The following is a 20,005-nucleotide window of genomic DNA, read 5'->3' as shown; positions in this document are numbered from 1 at the left end:
TTTACTCATGGTAAAGTTGTCATTGGCAACAGTAGTAATAACTAATTCGAACTGGTGATAGAAATAATGAACATACATTGCAAATGGATTTTCTTATAGTATCATAGATTTCAACCCATTGAACTCACCAAGCATATTTAAAGCCCCATCATATCCTTAGCCTCTCAATTTAGATAATGATAAACCATGTTGCACAAATAAAGCATCAATAGCCCTTCTCAAAGAATGAGAACTAGTGTCAGGCACATACACAATTGCAAAAAATCGTTCAATCGCACAACCTTCTTTATTCACATACCTCAAAACAACTCTCATATGCTCCTTCACTGAACTGTCCCGAGCCTCATCATCCATCAAAGAAAAATAATTTATCTTCAATATCATTGATTTAGCAAGTGTGATCTCTGAGGCACAAGCATGTCTTAAATCCTTTTGAATTTTTTGGGAAGTCAATTGATTGTTTGTAGGGGCATTTTGTTTTATAATTTTGGAAACCTCTTTATTTCGTTGACTATACTATTCAAGCAACTCAAGAAAATAATCTCTATTTGAAGAACTAGTTAACTCATCGTGTCCTCAAAAGGCAACCATTGCTTCAATAGAAAGTGTGTCACATCCAACATTGTTGTTAATCGGGCGTGATAATCAATTTCTATACCGCGACCATGTACTTGTAAAATATTTCCCACACTATGCCTTTGATCTTGAAAAGACTCAAATTGTATTCTAACTTCATTGTGACAACTATTTATAGTCCCTATATGACAATTGAGTCTTTCTAATGCCCTTTTTCAATTATTGCATGCATCTTTAATAAAGGCATTATCTACATTTTCTTTATTTAACAGTTTGAAAAGATAACACTAAAAGCAAAATGCCGCATCTTTTGATATGCTAGACTTTGCCATGTATATTTTTTATATCAAGTTTCTTGAAAACTCCTTTCTTGATTACCAAAAGTTGTTTTCGGATACACATGACCATTTGGTTGACAAGGCCCTTGGAGCGCATACTCTCTTCAAACTTGATCTCAAATAAGAATATCAAATTATTCAATTGGTTTTTGTAATCTCGGATCATTAACAATATCATCTAAATTTGATTCTACACGGGATTGATTTTCCACTTGTTCAATAACATTAGGCTCATTAGAGGAGCCATAACTACGAATTCGTTTAAAAAATCTCTCCATATTCTACACAAATAAATAACTAAAAATAAATTCATATATATTGTGTAATTTAATCACAATTCACAATTAACTTCAAATTTTGAACTAAAACAAAGTGAATAATTAGAGATGTAACTTGTAAGTTTAAATTTTTAATTTTTCTATTTTAATCTGTAAAATTAATAAAATTTACAATGTAAATTCACTCTAATTCAAATTCTAAAAATCCTAATTTTAATTTAAATTAAAAAAATAATTTTAATAAATAATAATCATAAACCTAAAATCCTTACTATTTAAACACCCAAATTAATTTAATAAACTACAAATGTAATTATGTAAATTTACAAAAAAAAATTAAATAATAAAAAAATTTAAACACAAATCTAACCTTATCCAAATGGGGAAGAATGGAAAACTAAAAATTGGATAATGGAGCCTATAGAGGTGTTGGAGTGCTGCTGCTGTTTGTCCGCTGTCATTGCATGAAGGCTGGAGATGGAGGTTTGGGGTGATTAGGGTTTCAACCTTTAGGAAGAAAAAATGTGGAAGAAGAGGGGGATTTGGGAAGAAATGAGGGGCAGAGGGAGGATTTGGGTCATTTGGCTCGAGGGACCCGTGACTAAGTAAATTGGGGAAGCGGTGGATTTTTTTTCGTTTGTTTGACTTGGGCCACTTGGCCAGCTTTAGTTGCCTAAAAAAAAATCCTTCAGTGGAATGACGTCATTCCACTAAAGGATTTTTTTTAAAAAATTTTGTTTAAGTAAAATGACGTCGTTTTGATAAAAAAGTGTCATTTTACTAAAGCAAAAAAAAAGAGGTTGAGTTGCATCGCTGACTCAACTCAACCTTCTTCTTCGCTAGCCTTGCTGTTGGAGAATGAGTTGTGCGGCCGTGGGCTAGGTGCGGGCCATTGCTGGCATCTTTACAAAAGCAACCCCCCACAATCCTTATAATACTACTGGGCGACGGCCAGTTGGGGGAGGCTAAAGCCTCTCTCAGCCTCCCGGGCGCGTCTGCCCCTAGATCTGATGAAGGAAGTTTTGATGACTCTAAAGAGATACTTGAATCATTTCCCTATTGATTGGTGAACATGCAACTATTTTTGTTTCATGACAATATTTTTGAGTCTAGGTAACTGCCAATAAGTCAAGCTCCAGTATATCTTGTAAATTTAATAGGCTAAAGGATCGATGTTGTAAAATAGTATCTTGACACACCTTCGTGGGAATCACCAATCAAGTTGAAATTTTAGTTCTAAGATGACTAGCTAAGCTTGGTATGAAAAACACAACAATCACTAGGTCTCAAAACAAATGCCAAAAAAAATGCTATCACCAAACTACAGAGTAACCTTAATTTTAACAAAATATATAAAGGGTATCTTTTTAAATGACAATCAACCACCATTGAAAACCTGAACCGACATGTCCAAAATAACAGCTTAACTACTCATCTACATTTGTTAGGAGAAATAGATTTAGAGTGAAGTGAGAAAGGAAGACAACCAATGATATCGGAAGGCTAGTAAATGCCTAAACCACCCTAGCCTTAATGAAAGTAAAATTACTTCCTTTTACTCATTTGCCGATTATTTTTGCGCCAACTGAAACTTAAAATCTATGATTAAAAAACCATCGGATGCAGACTAAAATGCACGCAATCTGAAGAGACATAGGATCATTGAAACAAGTCTAAGGCCAAGAAACAAAAATACATTATAATAATCTTCACTATCAATTGCTGAAACAGCCCACGAAAGAAAAAAAAAAAATCACAATCATCTTCCTTTCACTCTTCATTATCAATTGCTGAATCAGGCCAAAAACAAAAATACATTTAATAATCTTCACTATCAATTGCTGAAACAGACTAAAAAAGAAAAATAAATCATAATCATCTTCCTTTCACTCTTCATTGTCAAATTCCGAATCAACCCAAGAAACAAAAATACATCATAATAATCTTAACTATCAATTACTGAAATAGACAAAGAAAGAAAAATAAATCAGAATCATCTTCCTTTTACTCTTCATTATCAATTGCTGAATCAGCCCAAGAAACAAAAATACATCACAATCATCTTCTACTAACAAAAAAAAAAAGGTGATATTGCCTAAGTCATTTATCCGAGAGCATAAAAGTACAAGAAATACTTAGCACGGATGTTTTAGTTCAGCTCTATTCTTCCAAATTAAGCACGCATTGGAATTTCAAATTCAGTATAATATCAAAGGCACAAAAAAAAGAAGAGATTTCGACAGTACAGCAGGGTCAGACAGAAGCATTCTACATTGCTTTACCTCGACAGCCTTGGCGTTGAGAGATAGCTTGCCTGCTTTGACTACGCAAGGAAGAAAACACAATGAGATTGATCCGGAGTTAGATACTGATACGAGAGAGAGAGGGGCAGACCTGCTAACGATGGAGTGGGTTTGCGAGGGAGAGGGGGGAGGCGGAACCGCGAGAGAGAGAGCCATGGCTAAGACGGTTGTGTAGAGGAAAACTCCATTTTAACCTTTCTCCCCATCATTTTTATCGGATTAGAATTTTATTGTTTTATTAAATTTTATATTTTTTTCGTCCGAAAATGATAAAAGGTTAAAAAAAGACTTAATATCAATAAACTGAATGGGTTTTTTCAAATACGAGGGCTCATATTTCCTTTATCAGACAGATACAAAGACTTTTGGATATTAATTAAATTAAATTAATATGAGTACATTAACAATTATTCCTCAGTTAATATCTCTCACTGTAATTTTTGAGAAATAAATAAATTTGCAAAATAGAAATATTTAATTTTTGATAGCTGGTTATCAAAGCTTATGTCTCTGTCGAGAATTAATTTTTATCGTATTATAATAAATCTATCGAACTCTTATGGAAAAAAACAGGCGCGATAAGAATTGATACTGGAAATGTTTTAATTTTAATTCGCCTGCTATTGACAATCTTTATCCGAATTTATTTATATTAAAAGGAAAAAACAGGGTCCAAATTGAGAAATTGTAATTTAATTAAGAGGGCTAGTCGAATTGCCTTTTCACCCTCTTCATGATGCGTATTTACACATATACCAATTAGGAGGTGATAAATGCAAAAGCAATAAATGTAGCCCCCGATGATGATCTTTGCCCTAAGCCCCCTTTCTTTCGTACATCTACCAAATCCCCCCACCCAAGCTGCCGCGGCCGCCGCCGCCGCTTCTCCGGCCGGATTCCTCCCGCGCCCAGGTTTTTTGTTTCTCTATCTCTCTCTTCGTGTAATCGATTCGGTCTTAAGTGACACGGTTGTGGCTTCTCCTTTGATTGCCATCTCCTCGCCGTTTGTGAACACGAAATCGATGAATCTACTGTTCTGCGGAAAACTTGATTTCTTACCTTTTCTTTTTTTTCTGATTGCGAAGATCTCTATTGGGCTTGACTTACTTTGAAGGATGATTTCACAAAAATGATTTGTGACGGGAGTTATCAGATAATAAAATATTGTGAACCATAGTGAAAACTTATCTTTTTATTATTACCTTTGAAATTTATTTGCCTTTGCTTTTGATTCTTGATCCCTCTACTTTTCCTATTTGCGGAGTGTGAATAGATTTGTCTTAGCTTTGCAAGAAATTTGTCCTATTTTTCTATCATTGAAAAAGTCTAAAAAAATCAGAAAGGGAAGTTTTTACAAGGCTCGCTTGCACAGTGCCAAAATCTAGCTTTACGAAATGCATCTCCTGCAGCAAAACCTACTAAATTGAGTGGCATAATTATTTATTTGGGTATGATGATGCTGCTTTTACTGCGCAAGTACTGTTGTGATCTGTTGGAATTTCATTTGAAGATCCTTAATTTGCTTACGTTGGTCCTAAGTCATGGGTGCTAGGTTAGTATGTTGTAACTGAGCAATTTTTGCTGCTAAAATACTCCATGCTATTTCTAGTCATGGTCAATCTCACATGGGAACTTTGGATATTAACTATGTGTTGGTTTCTACTGAAATGGTTATATTATTAGTACATATTGTTTATTGCATTTAGCCTGACTGATGTTTGATGTGTGTTAATAAGCAGGTAGATTGAGAACAGCATGGATGAGCAGCGAAGAATAGTTGCTATTTGCCAATATGGTGGTGAATTTGTCAATAACAATGATGGGTCTATGACATATTCTGGTGGAGAAGCTCATGCACTTGAAGTAGCTCATGGCATGAGCTTTGATTCTTTTAAGTTTGAACTTAGTAGTGTGTTCAATGTTGATATAAGTGGTATGTCCATCAAATATTTTCTCCCTGGCAACAATAAAACACTCATCACAGTGTCTAGCGACAAGGACTTAGCCCGGATGATTGATTTTACTTCCAATGTTTTGACTGCTGAGGTTTATATCATAAACAAGGTCGAGAACAGGTATGTGCCTTACAATGTTGATGGGGAGAATACCATGCTGCCTAATTGGTCAGCACTTCAAACATAATTTAAACTCACAAGAGAATGTGTGTGTAGGATAACTGTAGCTGATTCTGGAACCTCAAATATTGGCACAGCTGCAAATGCGCAAGATGGGAAACGAAAAAGGTTAAATAATGTTAATGTGTACTTTCTCATAGATTGTTTTGTTTAAATATATAGTGAATAGTATCAAAGACGTTTGCTTCTTCAGGACAACTAAAGCCCGTGTGAATGTTGTTCAACCCAATATTCCAAATGCTATACCTGGTGTGGCTGGAAATATTGCCAACAATCTCCAAAAGCAGCCAATCATGACTGAAAATGATGACCACAGGTAAACTTATCTTTACAATTTTTAGAAGTTTGGCTATTTGATGTTATGGAATTTTTTTGCATATCTTATCCTTTAATGCTTGCAATTTAGTTTCAATTAATTATGGTTTACTCTCTTGTGGCTACATGCATTTTCCATGTTTTTTTAATCATTTGCCACCTCATCATCATCAAACCGTGGATCAGAGTCACCCAAGTACCAACTATTTGAGTTTGACTGCATAAATCTATCCTTCTATTTAGTTCTTTGCAAAACTATATGACTGATAAATTTCAAATTAATTATATCATTTTTTGATCATTTTACTTGCCTATGGTTGATAATGTTATCACCTGACATTCACCGCAATCTACCTTCACTTCTATAATGGATGTCTTTGAAGATATGTTAAGGTAGTTCAATAGGGAAGCACCAGAAGGGACATGCTAAAATGTGGTAAAACTATCATAAGATCTATTTGTTTAATTCTAGAAGTTGACACATGTATAACTGTGTTCTTCTTAACAAGGTGATTAATTGTTGATTGAAATTGGGCCTTCTTATGTGAGAGTAAATTCTGTTTAGCAAATGTAAATGTGTATATTAAGTTGGAAAGATAATGAATGGCCTCATGCCCTCATATGTTTCATTTAAAGCATCTATATCTACAATCCATGGCCAGTTATTTCATTGATTACCTCCTAGAAAATATTCTCTATAAATCCATTTTCTGAGTTCCATCTTTATCTTCACCTACTTGTTAAAAGCGCCTAACAGGACATTGATTTGTAAGTTTTACCCATTACATAACTTCATTTTGTATCTTAACGATCTTCCTTGCAGTTGATATGATCCATTGCAAATGTAACTTCTTATGATATATTCGGTTACTATTATTTTTATTGGTCACAATTGTCTAGGATAAATGCTGACGGTTTTCTTATTCCAATTGTTTCGCCGACTGCTACTATGGATAATTCCAGGCTAAGGATCATGAATTGTGACATTGTTGATGAAAGGTACTTCCCTGAGTGGATATATGAAATACATGTAAATGAATGATATCTAAAATCAGAGTTAGTTCTGATGAGCTGTCATTTGTAGGGCAACTGGCAACATATTGGTTGATCCAAGTACACCTCTTTTTACATCTCTAGTCGCTACTGAAGATGTCAGACCTATAAATTCAGGCTCCCACTGGGACACGATCATAAGCGGAGTGGGACAGGAATTTGATAATGCCAAGGACTTTCGATCTCAATTGTGTAATTATGCTATTGGTAAAGGTTTTGCATATAAATTTGTTAAGAATGAATCCAGTAGAGTGACTGTAAAATGTGCTGAAGAAACTTGTCCATGGCGTATTCATGCTTCAGAAACATCAAGTAAGTTGAAGTTCATCATAAAAAAAATGACTGATGTTCATACCTGCGATGGAGGAAATGGTCAGAGAAAGGCAACACGGCAGTGGCTCACCAAAATTATCAAGGAAAGGTTACATTGCAGTCCGCAGTCAAAGCCCAAAGATCTTGTAAGAGAGATATATGAAGATTTTGGTGTGAATTTAACCTACTCTCAGGTTTGGCGAGGAAGAGAAGTAGCGCAGAAGGAGCTTTATGATTCTATGAAAGAGACGTACAGCCAACTGCCTTGGTTTGCTGAAAGAATATTGGAAACCAACCCAGGCAGTGTTGCCTTGCTATCTACTTCACTTGATTCAAAGTTCCGTCGGTTTTTTGTGTCATTTCATGCTTCCCTTCATGGCTTTGAGCATGGTTGTCGGCCTCTCCTTTTTCTTGATAGGATTCCTTTGAAAGCAACCAATCAACACAAGTTACTGGTTGCTGCGTCAGTTGATGGAAATGATGCAGTCTTTCCTGTTGCCTTTGCTGTAGTAGAGGATGAGCATTATGATAGTTGGTTTTGGTTTCTAGTACAGTTGAAATATGCTGTAACTACCTCTCGAACAATTACCTTTGTGTCAAACAGGCAGAAGGGTTTGGATGAGGCCATACCTCGAGTATTTGAGGATAATTGCCATCACAGTTATTGTTTGCATCACCTTTTAGAGGAATTTAAAAATGAACTGAGGAAGAGTCCATGGTCTTCACAAGTGAAAGATGCAATGATTGGAGATTTTACCCGCGCTGCGCAAGCCTGCAGTATCGAGGATTTCAATGCTTCTATTGAGAGCATAAGAAATGTTTCACCAGAAGCTGCTGAGTGGGTTCTGGCTAGTAAACCAGAAAATTGGTCTGATGCCATTTTCAAAGGTTTTAGATATGATCATTTCTCGTCAAACATTGTTGATTCATTTATTAATTGGATACCTGCAAAGAGAGAATCATCAGTGGTTCATATGTTTGATGCAATAATAGGCAAGTTAGGAGAGATTATAGAAGAAAGGCGTGCAGCATGCAATACATGGGCAGGCCCTTTAACACCAGTTATGGAGCAAAAATTGCAAAAGGAGATGGTGAAGGCTCGAAAGCTAAATGTATTATGCTCTTCCGACACTGTGTTTGAGGTTCGTGGCAATTCTATATTTGTTGTCAACATTGGAAGTTGGGAATGCACTTGCAAGAGGTGGCAGATTTCTGGTCTTCCTTGTCTACATGCCATTGCAGCCTTTAATCGGGTTGAAAAAAATGTTTACGACTATTGTTTAAGATATTTCAGAATCGAATGCTACCAATTGGCTTATTCAGAATCTATCCATGTGATACCAAATATTGAAAGCATAGATTTCTTTTCTGGTGCAAGTTCATACCCTCCTCCTACTCGTCGTCCACCAGGAAGGCCAAGGAGAAAGCGATTTAATCCCAACAAGATTAACACTGCTCTTCGACTCTGCAGCAGGTGCAAAATAGCAGGTCACAACAAGGCAACTTGTGAAGCCTTTCTCTAGACTTCATGTAGACATCAGGTATTGTATTATTTTTGAAGTGGGTACCTTTTTGTTCCCAAATATAACGAACATAGTTCTCGCATAATATCTACTAACTTAGTAGGTCTCCCAGTACCTTTTTTGTACCTTTTTTTCTTAAGGCCTTGGATTCCATTTTGGTTGCCACTAATCTGCAGTATAGCTTCAGCAGAAACCTAAATTTTAATCTTTCATATGCTCAATGAAGAACTTGCTAAACCAATGTAGATGATCAACTTGGGGACGATAACCTCAAGTTATTCTCTAATTGACATCAACGAGAACACAACCAATCTGCAGTACATAATGTTGAAACTTTTAATAAGTGATCATATCGAAAGAAAGAGAAAGAGGTTAGTATGATACCTTAGTTATACATTTTGCCATTTTCTGGTTTGCCATGATGTAAACTCAATATTCCAAAGAGAAAAAAAAAGTGTGCATCTCTGTCGCTTTCGATATGCATAAACTTTAGGGGTTTGCAGTCATCCAAGATAGTCCTTGCATGAGAATTATTAAGAAAGTGAACTTCTCTATGTTGCATACAGAGTTTAATGAGCCATTTTCTTGCAGTTTTTATCTGTTCTCAAGCACATCTGCATTCTACCTTCTTCTCAATGCCTCCAGATGCGATCAGCCTGTGTTCATGCAGTTCGCCAACTCTGTAAGACTTTTTTAGGCTTCTTCATTAGCTGCTTCCAATTTCTCAAGCCCTGATCTGCGCGAACAGCATTCTGTTGATACATGTATCATGCTGTTTCATTTTTGCAGGCATTATTATTATTATTATTATTATTTGTGTGTGTGTGTTTGATCAATGTCATGTATCAAGGGACACAATGGTTTTGGTTGCTGCCTCTAGTATGATCAATGGATGTTTATGTAGTCGAATCTTTTTATGGACAACTTTAGTACACTCATTGCCTGTATATTACTTTGAAGTTCTGATCATGTGGCATTGTCCTTTTTAGTGGTAATTTTTATATATGTAATAATTTTAAGGCAAAGGAAAATACTCTAATGTAATAAATTTGAATTTGAATTTTTATATCCTTTTTAGTAATAATTTTTATATATGTAATAAATTTGAATTTGATTTTTTTTTGTAGAGATGAATATTCTAGAGGTCTTTCTGTGTACATCTGAATTATTTTTTTTTAAAAATAATTCTATATGTAGGAAGAAAACTTATGATTTTTATAAAAATAATATTCAAGTGACTTTTAAGCATTTTTAGAAAATTTTAAAAGTAAATGCTATTTTGTAGGTGTTTTTCAATGTTATTATTATTATTATTATTAAAAATAAAGGAAAGTCCAGGACATAAAAATACGAGCGAGGACGCAGAATCGATTGCTCGGCGACGCAACGCCGTGACTTCTTCGGCCGCAGGCTGGCTGCTCCCTCGCTGGCTCGCGTCGCTCTCTGATATACTCAAACAGGATTCCCACTCTTCCCTTCGTTCTCCATCGGATCTCTTCAACTTGTCGCTGTTTGATCCTCCCACGTCTCCGCCTTTATTTTCTCTTTCAGACAGACTCAATCGTATCGTCAATTTGGTGAACTGGTGAAGATTGGATTTTTATATGCACAAGGGAGTCGTTGAGGTTTCTGATGTCATTGGTAGGGATGAGGGGCTTGGTGGCCGGAGCTTCCGGCCTTGCCTCTCTTTTTAGGTTAGTCGGCGTTGGTCTTTCCTAGAGATTAGGCCTCTCTTGCTGTTCTTTTGATCTCACACCTGTGCCCTTCTTGATATTATAGGCGTGGTAGGTTCTACTGCTGCAGTAGAGGAGGCGGAATGGGGACAAGGGCTAAGCTTGCGAAGAGAGCTCTCGAGACGGATATGCCTGTCATGGTCCAGGTGAGTTAACTCGCATTTATGCTTTCTGAAAACAAGATCCACCCTTCTCTTCTTACTGATGGGGAATGAAGTAAGAGGTCTATTTGGCTCAAGCCTGAGGTGCTCTAGATTGTCCAACTTTGTTCTTTTCTTCCCACTCTCTTGCAAAGCTGCTGCAAAAAGAAGCAACCTTTGCACATTTTATGTATATGTTTGTTTATTTACATGAAAAGTGGGAAAGTGATCTTTGTCTTCTATTGGTATTTGAATTAATTAGCTACGTGCTCCTATGGTTGTGGTTCTTTTGGGAGTCCTATATTGCATTTTATAAGTTTCTTAAAGGGATTATTTTGCCCCTTCAGATTCAGGAACTGATGCGTGGAACCAAGGAAGCAATCTCACTAGCTCAGGTACTCATTTTCTGAAGTTGCTGTTTGCCATCCATTATCTTCTCAAATTTTAGTTTTATGTTGGTTTGCTGTTTTGTAATTGCAAACCCAAACAAACTGAAATGCTAAGAATTTATTTGTTTATAATTAAATATATTTATCATGGAGATTTATTTTGAATGACTCAAGATATATAAAGTTTATGTCATAAACTACAGTATGATTGCTTGATTTAATATGTTCTGTTTTAAATGAAAATTGGTTCATAAGGAGCTGTGATCCAATACAAAAGTTAAAAAGAAAACTATGATATCTAGTTAAAATTTTTGCTCAACTTGAACTCAATTGAACCAAATTGATATTTGGGTGGAGATTACTTTGACTTGTGTTCTGATTGAGTTCAATTTGGTTCAGATTCTAAATAATCAATATAAAAGTTGGTTTGGTTCAATTAAGTTCTATTTGATTCACTATGAATCAAATAGACAATCTTGTTAATATTTGTCATTAAAATCACTGCTACTTTTCAAATCATTCACAATTTCTCATGCAGGGTGTAGTCTATTGGCCACCACCTGAACAAGCTTTAGAAAAAGTCAAAGAACTTGTTTGGGACCCTTCAATTAGTAAATATGGTGCTGATGAAGGTCTTCCAGAACTAAGGCAGGCTCTGATTGAGAAGGTATTTCCTCATATTTACATAATATAGCTGACAAGATTCCTCTACTTAAGTTCTAAAAATTCAACCTTTTGTTCTTTTGGACAGTCTTAATCATGATGCAAGTGCTCTAAATAGATGTAAAGATAATTGTCTGTAAAAGTAGTTGATAAATTGTTTCTCCTCTCTATAAAAAATGTAATAACTGATAATGTAGTAGAACCTTGAAAATTTCATGGAATTGAAGTTTATAAGTGATAGAAAGGGAGAATTTTTGTAGATGATTATTCAAAATAATTTTTTCGAGGCAGACATGAAATCCCAGATGGGAGCAAATTATTGTTGAAGGATCCATTATTATTAGTTGCCTTCCATTATATAAATACTCTCTCTAACTTAGTATGTGCAACTTGTGAAATATACTCTTGTTATGTGTGCTCCGATTTTAGAGCTATTGATGCATTTGGTTTATAGGAAGGTTCTTGGTGCTTGGTTATTGATATAAGAGATTTTCCTTAGTTTGGTGATATGATTTTTTTTTTTTCAATTGATACTAGGGGTGTCATAATATTTTACAATTTTTTAATTCTATTTTTACCAATGTACCTTTTCTTCCAGTATATAAATACTCTAACTTCACATGTACAACTTGTGAAAACTAAAAAGACTGATAACATATGCATGTTACATTCACTATAGTAAGTAATCCTATTAATATTATGAGTTGGTTGCAGTTGCGAAGGGAGAATAATTTGAATAAGTCTGCAGTTATGGTCACAGCCGGTGCAAATCAGGTTATTACCTTTAAATTAGTGGTTTCATCTTTTTGAGTTCTCTGTTATCTTTTGTGAGAACACCTAAGAGAAGTTGCTGATCATTTGTTTCCATTTGCAATTTGATCATCTTGGTTGAATCAGATTAACTTCATATAGGAGTGTAAGATACCACAACCTAACAAAATAATACATATGAGAAATGTCTTTTGATTTGCGGATAATTTACCTGTCTAAAGTTTCATCCTCAGTTTCTCTAAAGCAAATAATGAATTTACATGGTAACTAAGTGGACTCCATTGTCACTAATATGGATTAGTTCGGTAAGCAATTTTATATTGTTTGTATAGGCTTTACTACTTTAGTACTTTTGGTTAGTTTGTTAGAGTGCTTAGAAGGTAAAATTGATTTAGTTTGTTCTTATTGCATCTTTTTTTTTCTTGACATGTGAGGATTTATAAATCCTAAATTGTTTGATTATCTTCATAAAAAATTTGTTTAATTATTTTTATTTACTAGTATATTAGAGTTCTTAGAAGGTAAAATTGATTTGGTTTGTTTGTACAACGTCTTGTTTTGTTCCACGTGCTAGGATATATAAATCCTAACTTGTTTGATTACCTTCATAAATAAATTGTTTAATTATTTTTTTTATTCTGTGTGTTTGGCAGGCATTTGTAAATGTGGTGCTTACCCTCTGTGATCCAGGGGATTCAGTCGTCATGTTTGCACCATATTACTTCAATGCTTACATGTCATTCCAAATGACAGGCATTACCAACATATTAGTTGGGCCTACTGATCCCAAAACACTTCAACCAGATGCAGGCAAGTCTTTTGTTACTTGTTTTGCTAAAGTTAAACAACCATTAGAGGTATTATAAGTCATTATATATGTGTAGGGGGTTGAGTCCCACACTGAATGATTTAGGTTTAGGGTGTTGAATTCTATATTTATTATGTAAGACATCTTTGATAATACGTCAATATAATATCTCTGTCCTCCCATTTAACATAGTACTGGAACAAGGGCTTTCAAAGGTTAGGGTTTCTATAGTAATCGTTAATAAGGTCATGAGTCTTTAGGAGGTGTTTTAAACCTTGGAGTGGAGTTGAGTGGATGAAGACATCTAATTAAGTTTGGGTCTGATCTTTATAGTCAGAATTGGAAATTATGATTGAAAGTCTTACCCATAATGGTCTTATCTTGCAAGTCTTACTCTTGCCTCAATTGATAAGAGTGTTCCACTTGAGTCCCATAATGTTCTTATCTTTGTTCTTTTAACATACATCTCTTAATTTAGAGGTGTTTATTAGTTATCAATTAGCCAGTGAAATGATAATATTTTTTTCCCCTTGAAATGCATAATTGGTGCAGAATGGTTAGAGAAGACTTTATCACAAGATCCAATTCCCAAGTTAGTTACTGTTGTAAATCCAGGGAACCCATCAGGGGCCTACATCCCAGAGCCTCTTCTCGTGGTACATTAGGTTCATAGTTAATATATGTATAATTTTACATCTTTACGAGTGTGCTGCCTTCTTCTATGTCTAATATATTTACATGTTTTCAGAAACTGTCAGATCTTTGTAAAAGAGCTGGTGTTTGGTTTGTTGTCGATAATACATATGAGTAAGGGATATGACTATCTTTTCTTTCATGAACGACGTTAAATTATTCAGTAGATTCAACTTTTAGATTGTTTGAAATGTTTATTAACTCAGTTTGTTATGCTTGTATGCACACTAGAGCATATACTGGAAAATCCCTTGATAATGCACATTGGCATAAGATGCAACCTTATTCAATGATCACTGGGTTATACTAATGTCAAATATGATTTCATCATCGTCTACTCATTATAGATGAGAATTGTCGCATCGATTCTAGACAATAAGATATGCTTCCTATACTGGTGACATTTTACATTATGTAATGCGCCTGTACCACTATTCCAGTCACTGAATAATGGAGGTTGACCTATTTTTGCATCAGATATATATCAAAATCACAATTATTACCCTGTTTCTATTTTTTAAGGTTGTCAAGCCATGTTTTATCACATAAAAACTAGTTAATGTCATAAGCATATTTGTTCATTTATCTCCTCTCCAATAGTCATTCAATTTTACTTGCCAAAATACTCCCATCTCTACTAATTAATTTTCTTCCGTGCAGAAATTCCATTATGAATGTCTGAATCACATTATTACCTACAAAACATGTAGATATGGCATGATAAATAACTGATCTTATGATCCACAAAAATTCCTTACATTAAACTCATTACTTTCTTTTTGCTGTCAAATATAACGATGCAGATACTTCATGTACGATGGTATGAAGCATTCTTGCATAGAAGATAACCACATTGTCAATCTCTTCTCGTTTTCTAAAGCCTATGGAATGATGGGGTGGCGTGTTGGATATGTAAGTTCACCGCTGTTATTGTCCTTAATTGCTGTCTGCTGACATTTTTCTCCATCTTGGTTGCACTGTTTTTAGGCTCCTTTGGCTCCATTACACCCTTTTTTGTTGAGCTAATTGCTTCCAAACTCTATCATGCCCAATGTTCGAAACCATACATGTGTGTCGACAAGTCAAATTGTCCGAAGCCTGTTTTGTTTTCCTGAAAACAGCGCCCCATGAGCAATACATGTCTTAGATCAGATTCTAGTTGAAAGATCAAAGTCTAAGCTGATATCCATGTCGACCACCAAGTGCTCTCTTTATAAGGTATAAAACTTAATATCTTTCTGTACAAATTAATACATCGGGCAATCATAGCAGGGAAAAACTAAATTATGGTAGAAATATAAGTTTAAAAATTTGTCGGTGTGTTAATTGTTAGAGGTTATACCTATGGAACTTAAACAATATTGTGATCCAATAGTACACCAGCTGTGGGTTGGCAAAAAGATGAGAGATAGGTACATGCATAAGCAACATACAACCGAGCTAGTTGAGATAATCTTTATTATGGATGAATTATCGTATAACTAAGTTACGCATAGATGTTGATTTTTGGAGTATTGTTTCCTAATCTTGCATACAATCTTACAGATAGCCTACCCAGAAGCTGTGGATGGTTTAGCAGCTCAGCTTCTCAAAGTTCAAGACAACATACCCATCTGTGCTTCCATCATAAGCCAGCATTTGGCTCTCCGGTCCCTCGAAGTTGGTTCGGAATGGGTTCGCGACAGGGTGCAGAACCTCGTGAGGAGCAGAGATATCCTGACGAAAGCTTTGGCTCCACTTGGGAAAGAAAATGTTAGAGGCGGACAGGGAGCTATCTATCTCTGGGCAAAACTTCCTGAAAAGTTCTCCGATGACTATGAGATCGTCAGATGGCTGGTGAGGAAGCACCATGTGGTCATCATTCCCGGGAGCGCCAGCGGCAGTCCAGGCTATGTCCGCATCTCGTTCGGTGGCCTCAAAGAGGCTGACTGTGAGGTTGCTGCCTACAGGCTGAAAAAAGGTTTGGAAGAACTGGTCAAGGATGGCATGGTCGAGTAACTTACAATTGCACTTCCAGAGCTACATTTCCCTTCTTGAATGACTCAAATAACACCTAGTAACAGTTGACCTCCTCGACACTGGTGGCGTGTGTTCGTATTCTTTTTTTTTCCTCTCTGTTTGATTTATTTTCCATTATTTAGATTTTATGCCGAGTCTCGCAAGCTTTCTATGGCATGCTTGATGAAGGCTCCTCACTTAAGTCCTTCAAACTGAATGTTTCTTCCATTTAAAAAAGATTGAGTGCTACTAAAATACTTTCTTTGTAATTTTCATTAAAAAAAGATTACATAAAATAACTGAAAATGTTTTCACCTGAGATCTTCTTTTACCAATTTAAATCAAAATTATCTCAATTTTTTTTAAAAAAATCTACTGATGATTGTTTCTCCTACAATGTCTCAAAATGTTCATGACACCTAATAATTTATCAGGCATTTAAGGACTGAGTCATAGTTTTTTGATAAATTAATGGATAAATTTCTTTTAATACACGGTTGACTTAGATTAATTGGAAAGGAAGCACGGCTTAGTAATAATAAAATTACAGTCATGAAGTTATGGACTCAACTTTGCAAAGTAGGATAAAGTCAACTTTGCAAAGTAGGATAAATGTGATCTAGAGGTCTAACTTTGCACAAAAGGCTAAAACTAATTCTGAAATATGGACAGACAATGAAATATTAACAGTCTCATATAACATAACAATAACCAGGATCACAACATGACATGAAATTAAGTAGTATTCAAATGATCAGTTGAAACGAGTGATGCTCCTGATCTGGCGACTGGCGGTCAGAGATGAAGGCGAGGAAGATGGTCCGCGCATGAATCAGGATGTGTATCTTTTCAATCGACCGACCAAAAGGGAGGAGAATTTAACAATAGAGAGATGAATTGAAGTCGATAGCACATGTTTTTCTAAAAAATTGGAACGAATCTAAGTTTTGGCGGTTAATCTTTTTTTTTTAAAAAAAAATAAATCTACTTTAATTATTGGGGTCTATTACATAGTTGTAGTAATTTGAATATTTTTATTTGATTAAATATTTGTTATTTTACTTATTATTAGAGTTATTCGGTACGATATATCATTATTATATTGAAACCTTACAGTATCAAAAACTTTGGTATAATAAAAACAATTATACTTATACCGTATCAAAATTTTAATATATCAATTTTTAATATAATATAAATTTTATACAGTTTACACTTAAATTGGTATACATTTTGTTTCAAAGTATTTTTATTATAAAATAAAATCTTAATTTAATCTACTCATGATTAACTTATACTATTATATTCAGAAAAATTTGACGCGAATTTAATTTTTGGCGATTAAAAGAGTAATTTGATTTTTTTTTTTTTTACTAAAACCCGTTTTAATTTTAGAGTTTTATAACATAATTGTGCAAATTTGATTATTTTATTTGATTAAATGTTTATTGTTTTATTTTATGTTGGAGTTAAACCTTTCATTATTTGATAAATATAATTTTTTTTGGAAGTATTTTTAGTATAAAATAAAATTTTAATTTAATTTGGTTCATGATTAACTTATTTTGAGTTTGATATGAAAGGATATCTACACAGTCTTATATTTTTATACTCTTGATCGATCTCAAAATTACACGGTAGTAATTTTATGATTAGAGAGATTAATTGTTATAATTTTGTACTAAATTACTTGATTATCTCATAATAAAAAAATTAAAAATTAAGGTAAATTAAAAAGGGCCTAAGAGATATTTTTTTTATTTGCTCGTTGCTGACTATCATAATAGCTTAAGAATGCTGAATTTAAAGACAAGATGGTACCACTGTTAAAAAGATAGGAGGATAAATATAAAGCATACTTCTTCAAAATGTTTGAGAGTAGAATGTTCTTAGTGTGTGATCGAGTAGGTGTCTAAGGGAAGGGACGAATGGTGCAATAGAAGAATACATTGGTTTAGAATTTTTAATTTAGTCTAAATCCGTAGAGTGAATTCATAAAGTGAGTTAATCCTCAAAAAGTACATGATGCGATGATAAAAAAGGATCCACCCCACGGAAAGTCAGTATTGTTAGTGCAGTTAACACTAACGATCTAACTCAGGTTTTGATGAATGATAAAATATATTAAGTTAGTTTCATTGTGATCTAACGCTGTGACCAAGTGTGCAGGAGAAGCTCAGCTAGGTCGACGGGTTGACTGGATAGTTGGCATGAAGCCCAGTTAGGTCGACGGACTGACCGGATAGCTGACACAAGTCCAGATAGGTCGACGGGCAGACCGGATGTCTGGCACAAAGTCTAGACGGGTCAAAGGACTAACCGGACGTCTGACAGGTAAGTTAAGGTAAGTCACTGGACGTTTGTTCCTTGAGGAAAACCAGAACCTCAAGGAACAAATCACAAATTCTAATCCAACTCAAGACCTAACACTTGAAGAGGAAAATTCAACATTAAGAACAGAAATTAATAAATTAAAAGGACTCTTAGAAATATTTACAACAAGATCTAAAAATTTAGATCTTATTTTAAATAGTCAAAAAGTCGTCTACAATAAAATCGGACTTGGCTACAAATCAAGTTTAAATAAAATGTTTAAATCACTAATAACCCAACACAAATAACAAACTAAAGCTTGGGTTCCAAAAGCGTGCTTAACCACGCAAGTAGGAATCAACCAATATTACATACCCAAAGATAAAATATACTATATAAAATCTGATAAACCAAATCAAAACTCAAAACACAAACCTAGACTAACTAAATCAAAATCGAAATATTTTAAAACCCATCAAAAATTAGACTATCATCAAGTTAAATATAATTATAAAAGTAACAGACATAAACCTAGAACTAAAACTTAAAAATACATGACAATAATTCAGGGGGAGGCTCCAGAATAGCTGACACTTCAAAAACTAACCTACCCGATAGGGTAACAAAAAACTAACCTACCTGGCAGGGTAATTAGGACTAGTTTAAAGGGATAATAGTTTAACTTGACCAACGGTATTGGTGAACTTTTGGATGATAGTACGTTAGGGAAACTTTGTCTATATATGTCTAGGAAGATATGACTTCGACCTGGTGCATTTGGCTTAGTGGAACTAATTGAAGCTATCCTTTACGGATCCTAACTAGTTAGACCAAAGTTTTGTATTAAGTTCAGTGGATAGGACTATTTGGAAAACCTCGAAGGCATGATTACTCTAATGATGTCCAAATGACTCACCATAGCCCAGAAGTTTATCCAAAAAATGTCTATTTGTTGAGCCCAAAGCTAAACCTGAATCTAACACAAAGTAAAATCAAACCCTAAAAATCGAATTTAACTCATCTCACAAAATTATAAGATTCCCTGATTGAAAATTTAGATCGGGTGAGTTGACTAAGGACCTAAAATTAAAAAGTTAAATTAATTTAAATTAATTTGAAAATTCGTTTCCAAAATTATTTTAACTTTAAAAATATTTTTATTTTAACTTAAAAAATTATTTTAAATATTATTTTAACTTTAAAAAAATTATTTTAACTTTAAAAAAATATTTTAACTTAAAAAAAATTATTTTAACTTAAAAAATTTTAACTAAAAAAAATATATTTTAAAAATTATTTTAACCTAAAAAAATTTATTTTAAAAATTATTTTAACTTAAAAAATATTTTAACTTAAAAAAAATATTTTAACTTTTAAAAAAAATTATTTTAACTTTAAAAAAAATTATTTTAAAAAATATTTTAACTTAAAAAAAATTATTTTAACTTAAAAAAAATATTTTACAAATTATTTTAACTTAAAAAAAATCAAAAATTATTTTAAGATCTTCTTTTTAACTCAAAAAACTGCCCTTAAGAATCATATTAAGTAAAATTAAAATCAAACTCAGACTAACCCTAACTCCTACCCATTGTAGGAAACCAAGTGGATCTTAGACAGTGGTTGCTCCAAACATATGACTGGAGATCACACCAAATTCACCT

General features: G+C 34.0%; 2 protein-coding genes across 5 annotated transcripts; both read left to right on the top strand.

The window, feature by feature from the left end:
* Positions 1-4,276: 4,276 nt before the first annotated feature.
* Positions 4,277-9,899, top strand: LOC122009527. 4 transcript variants are annotated; one of them, XM_042565717.1, is made up of 7 exons: positions 4,277-4,407; positions 5,235-5,570; positions 5,667-5,738; positions 5,824-5,946; positions 6,909-6,944; positions 7,030-8,851; positions 9,425-9,899. In XM_042565717.1, the coding sequence occupies exons 2-6, from the start codon at positions 5,251-5,253 to the stop codon at positions 8,831-8,833; spliced, it is 2,355 nt and encodes a 784-aa protein (XP_042421651.1). In that variant the 5' UTR covers positions 4,277-4,407; positions 5,235-5,250; the 3' UTR covers positions 8,834-8,851; positions 9,425-9,899. The 4 variants fall into 4 exon arrangements, with proteins under 4 accessions (XP_042421651.1, XP_042421648.1, XP_042421649.1 ...); XM_042565714.1 differs by having other exon boundaries at positions 6,846-6,944; XM_042565715.1 differs by having other exon boundaries at positions 4,289-4,407; positions 5,232-5,570; positions 6,846-6,944.
* A 252-nt stretch (positions 9,900-10,151) lies between these two features.
* Positions 10,152-16,283, top strand: LOC122009529 (aromatic aminotransferase ISS1-like). The gene is made up of 10 exons (XM_042565718.1): positions 10,152-10,527; positions 10,613-10,712; positions 11,054-11,101; positions 11,634-11,762; positions 12,473-12,532; positions 13,183-13,339; positions 13,890-13,993; positions 14,086-14,144; positions 14,834-14,942; positions 15,576-16,283. The coding sequence occupies exons 1-10, from the start codon at positions 10,466-10,468 to the stop codon at positions 16,026-16,028; spliced, it is 1,281 nt and encodes a 426-aa protein (XP_042421652.1). The 5' UTR covers positions 10,152-10,465; the 3' UTR covers positions 16,029-16,283.
* Positions 16,284-20,005: the final 3,722 nt, after the last annotated feature.

Source organism: Zingiber officinale, chromosome 8A (assembly GCF_018446385.1).
Source record: "Zingiber officinale cultivar Zhangliang chromosome 8A, Zo_v1.1, whole genome shotgun sequence".
In the NCBI taxonomy this organism is placed as follows: domain Eukaryota; kingdom Viridiplantae; phylum Streptophyta; class Magnoliopsida; order Zingiberales; family Zingiberaceae; genus Zingiber; species Zingiber officinale.
The sequence above is the reverse complement of the archived record's forward strand: the minus strand, read 5'-3'. Positions and strand labels throughout refer to the sequence as shown.

Coding starts and splice junctions, on each gene's coding strand:
- LOC122009529 (XM_042565718.1), top strand. CDS start 10,466: ATGTCATTGGTAGGGATGAGGGGCTTGGTGGCCGGAGCTTCCGGCCTT. Junction 11,763..12,472: donor GGCAGGCTCTGATTGAGAAG/GTATTTCCTCAT, acceptor AGTTGGTTGCAG/TTGCGAAGGGAGAATAATTT. Junction 13,994..14,085: donor TCCCAGAGCCTCTTCTCGTG/GTACATTAGGTT, acceptor ACATGTTTTCAG/AAACTGTCAGATCTTTGTAA.
- LOC122009527 (XM_042565714.1), top strand. CDS start 5,251: ATGGATGAGCAGCGAAGAATAGTTGCTATTTGCCAATATGGTGGTGAA. Junction 5,571..5,666: donor ATAAACAAGGTCGAGAACAG/GTATGTGCCTTA, acceptor ATGTGTGTGTAG/GATAACTGTAGCTGATTCTG. Junction 5,739..5,823: donor CAAGATGGGAAACGAAAAAG/GTTAAATAATGT, acceptor TTGCTTCTTCAG/GACAACTAAAGCCCGTGTGA.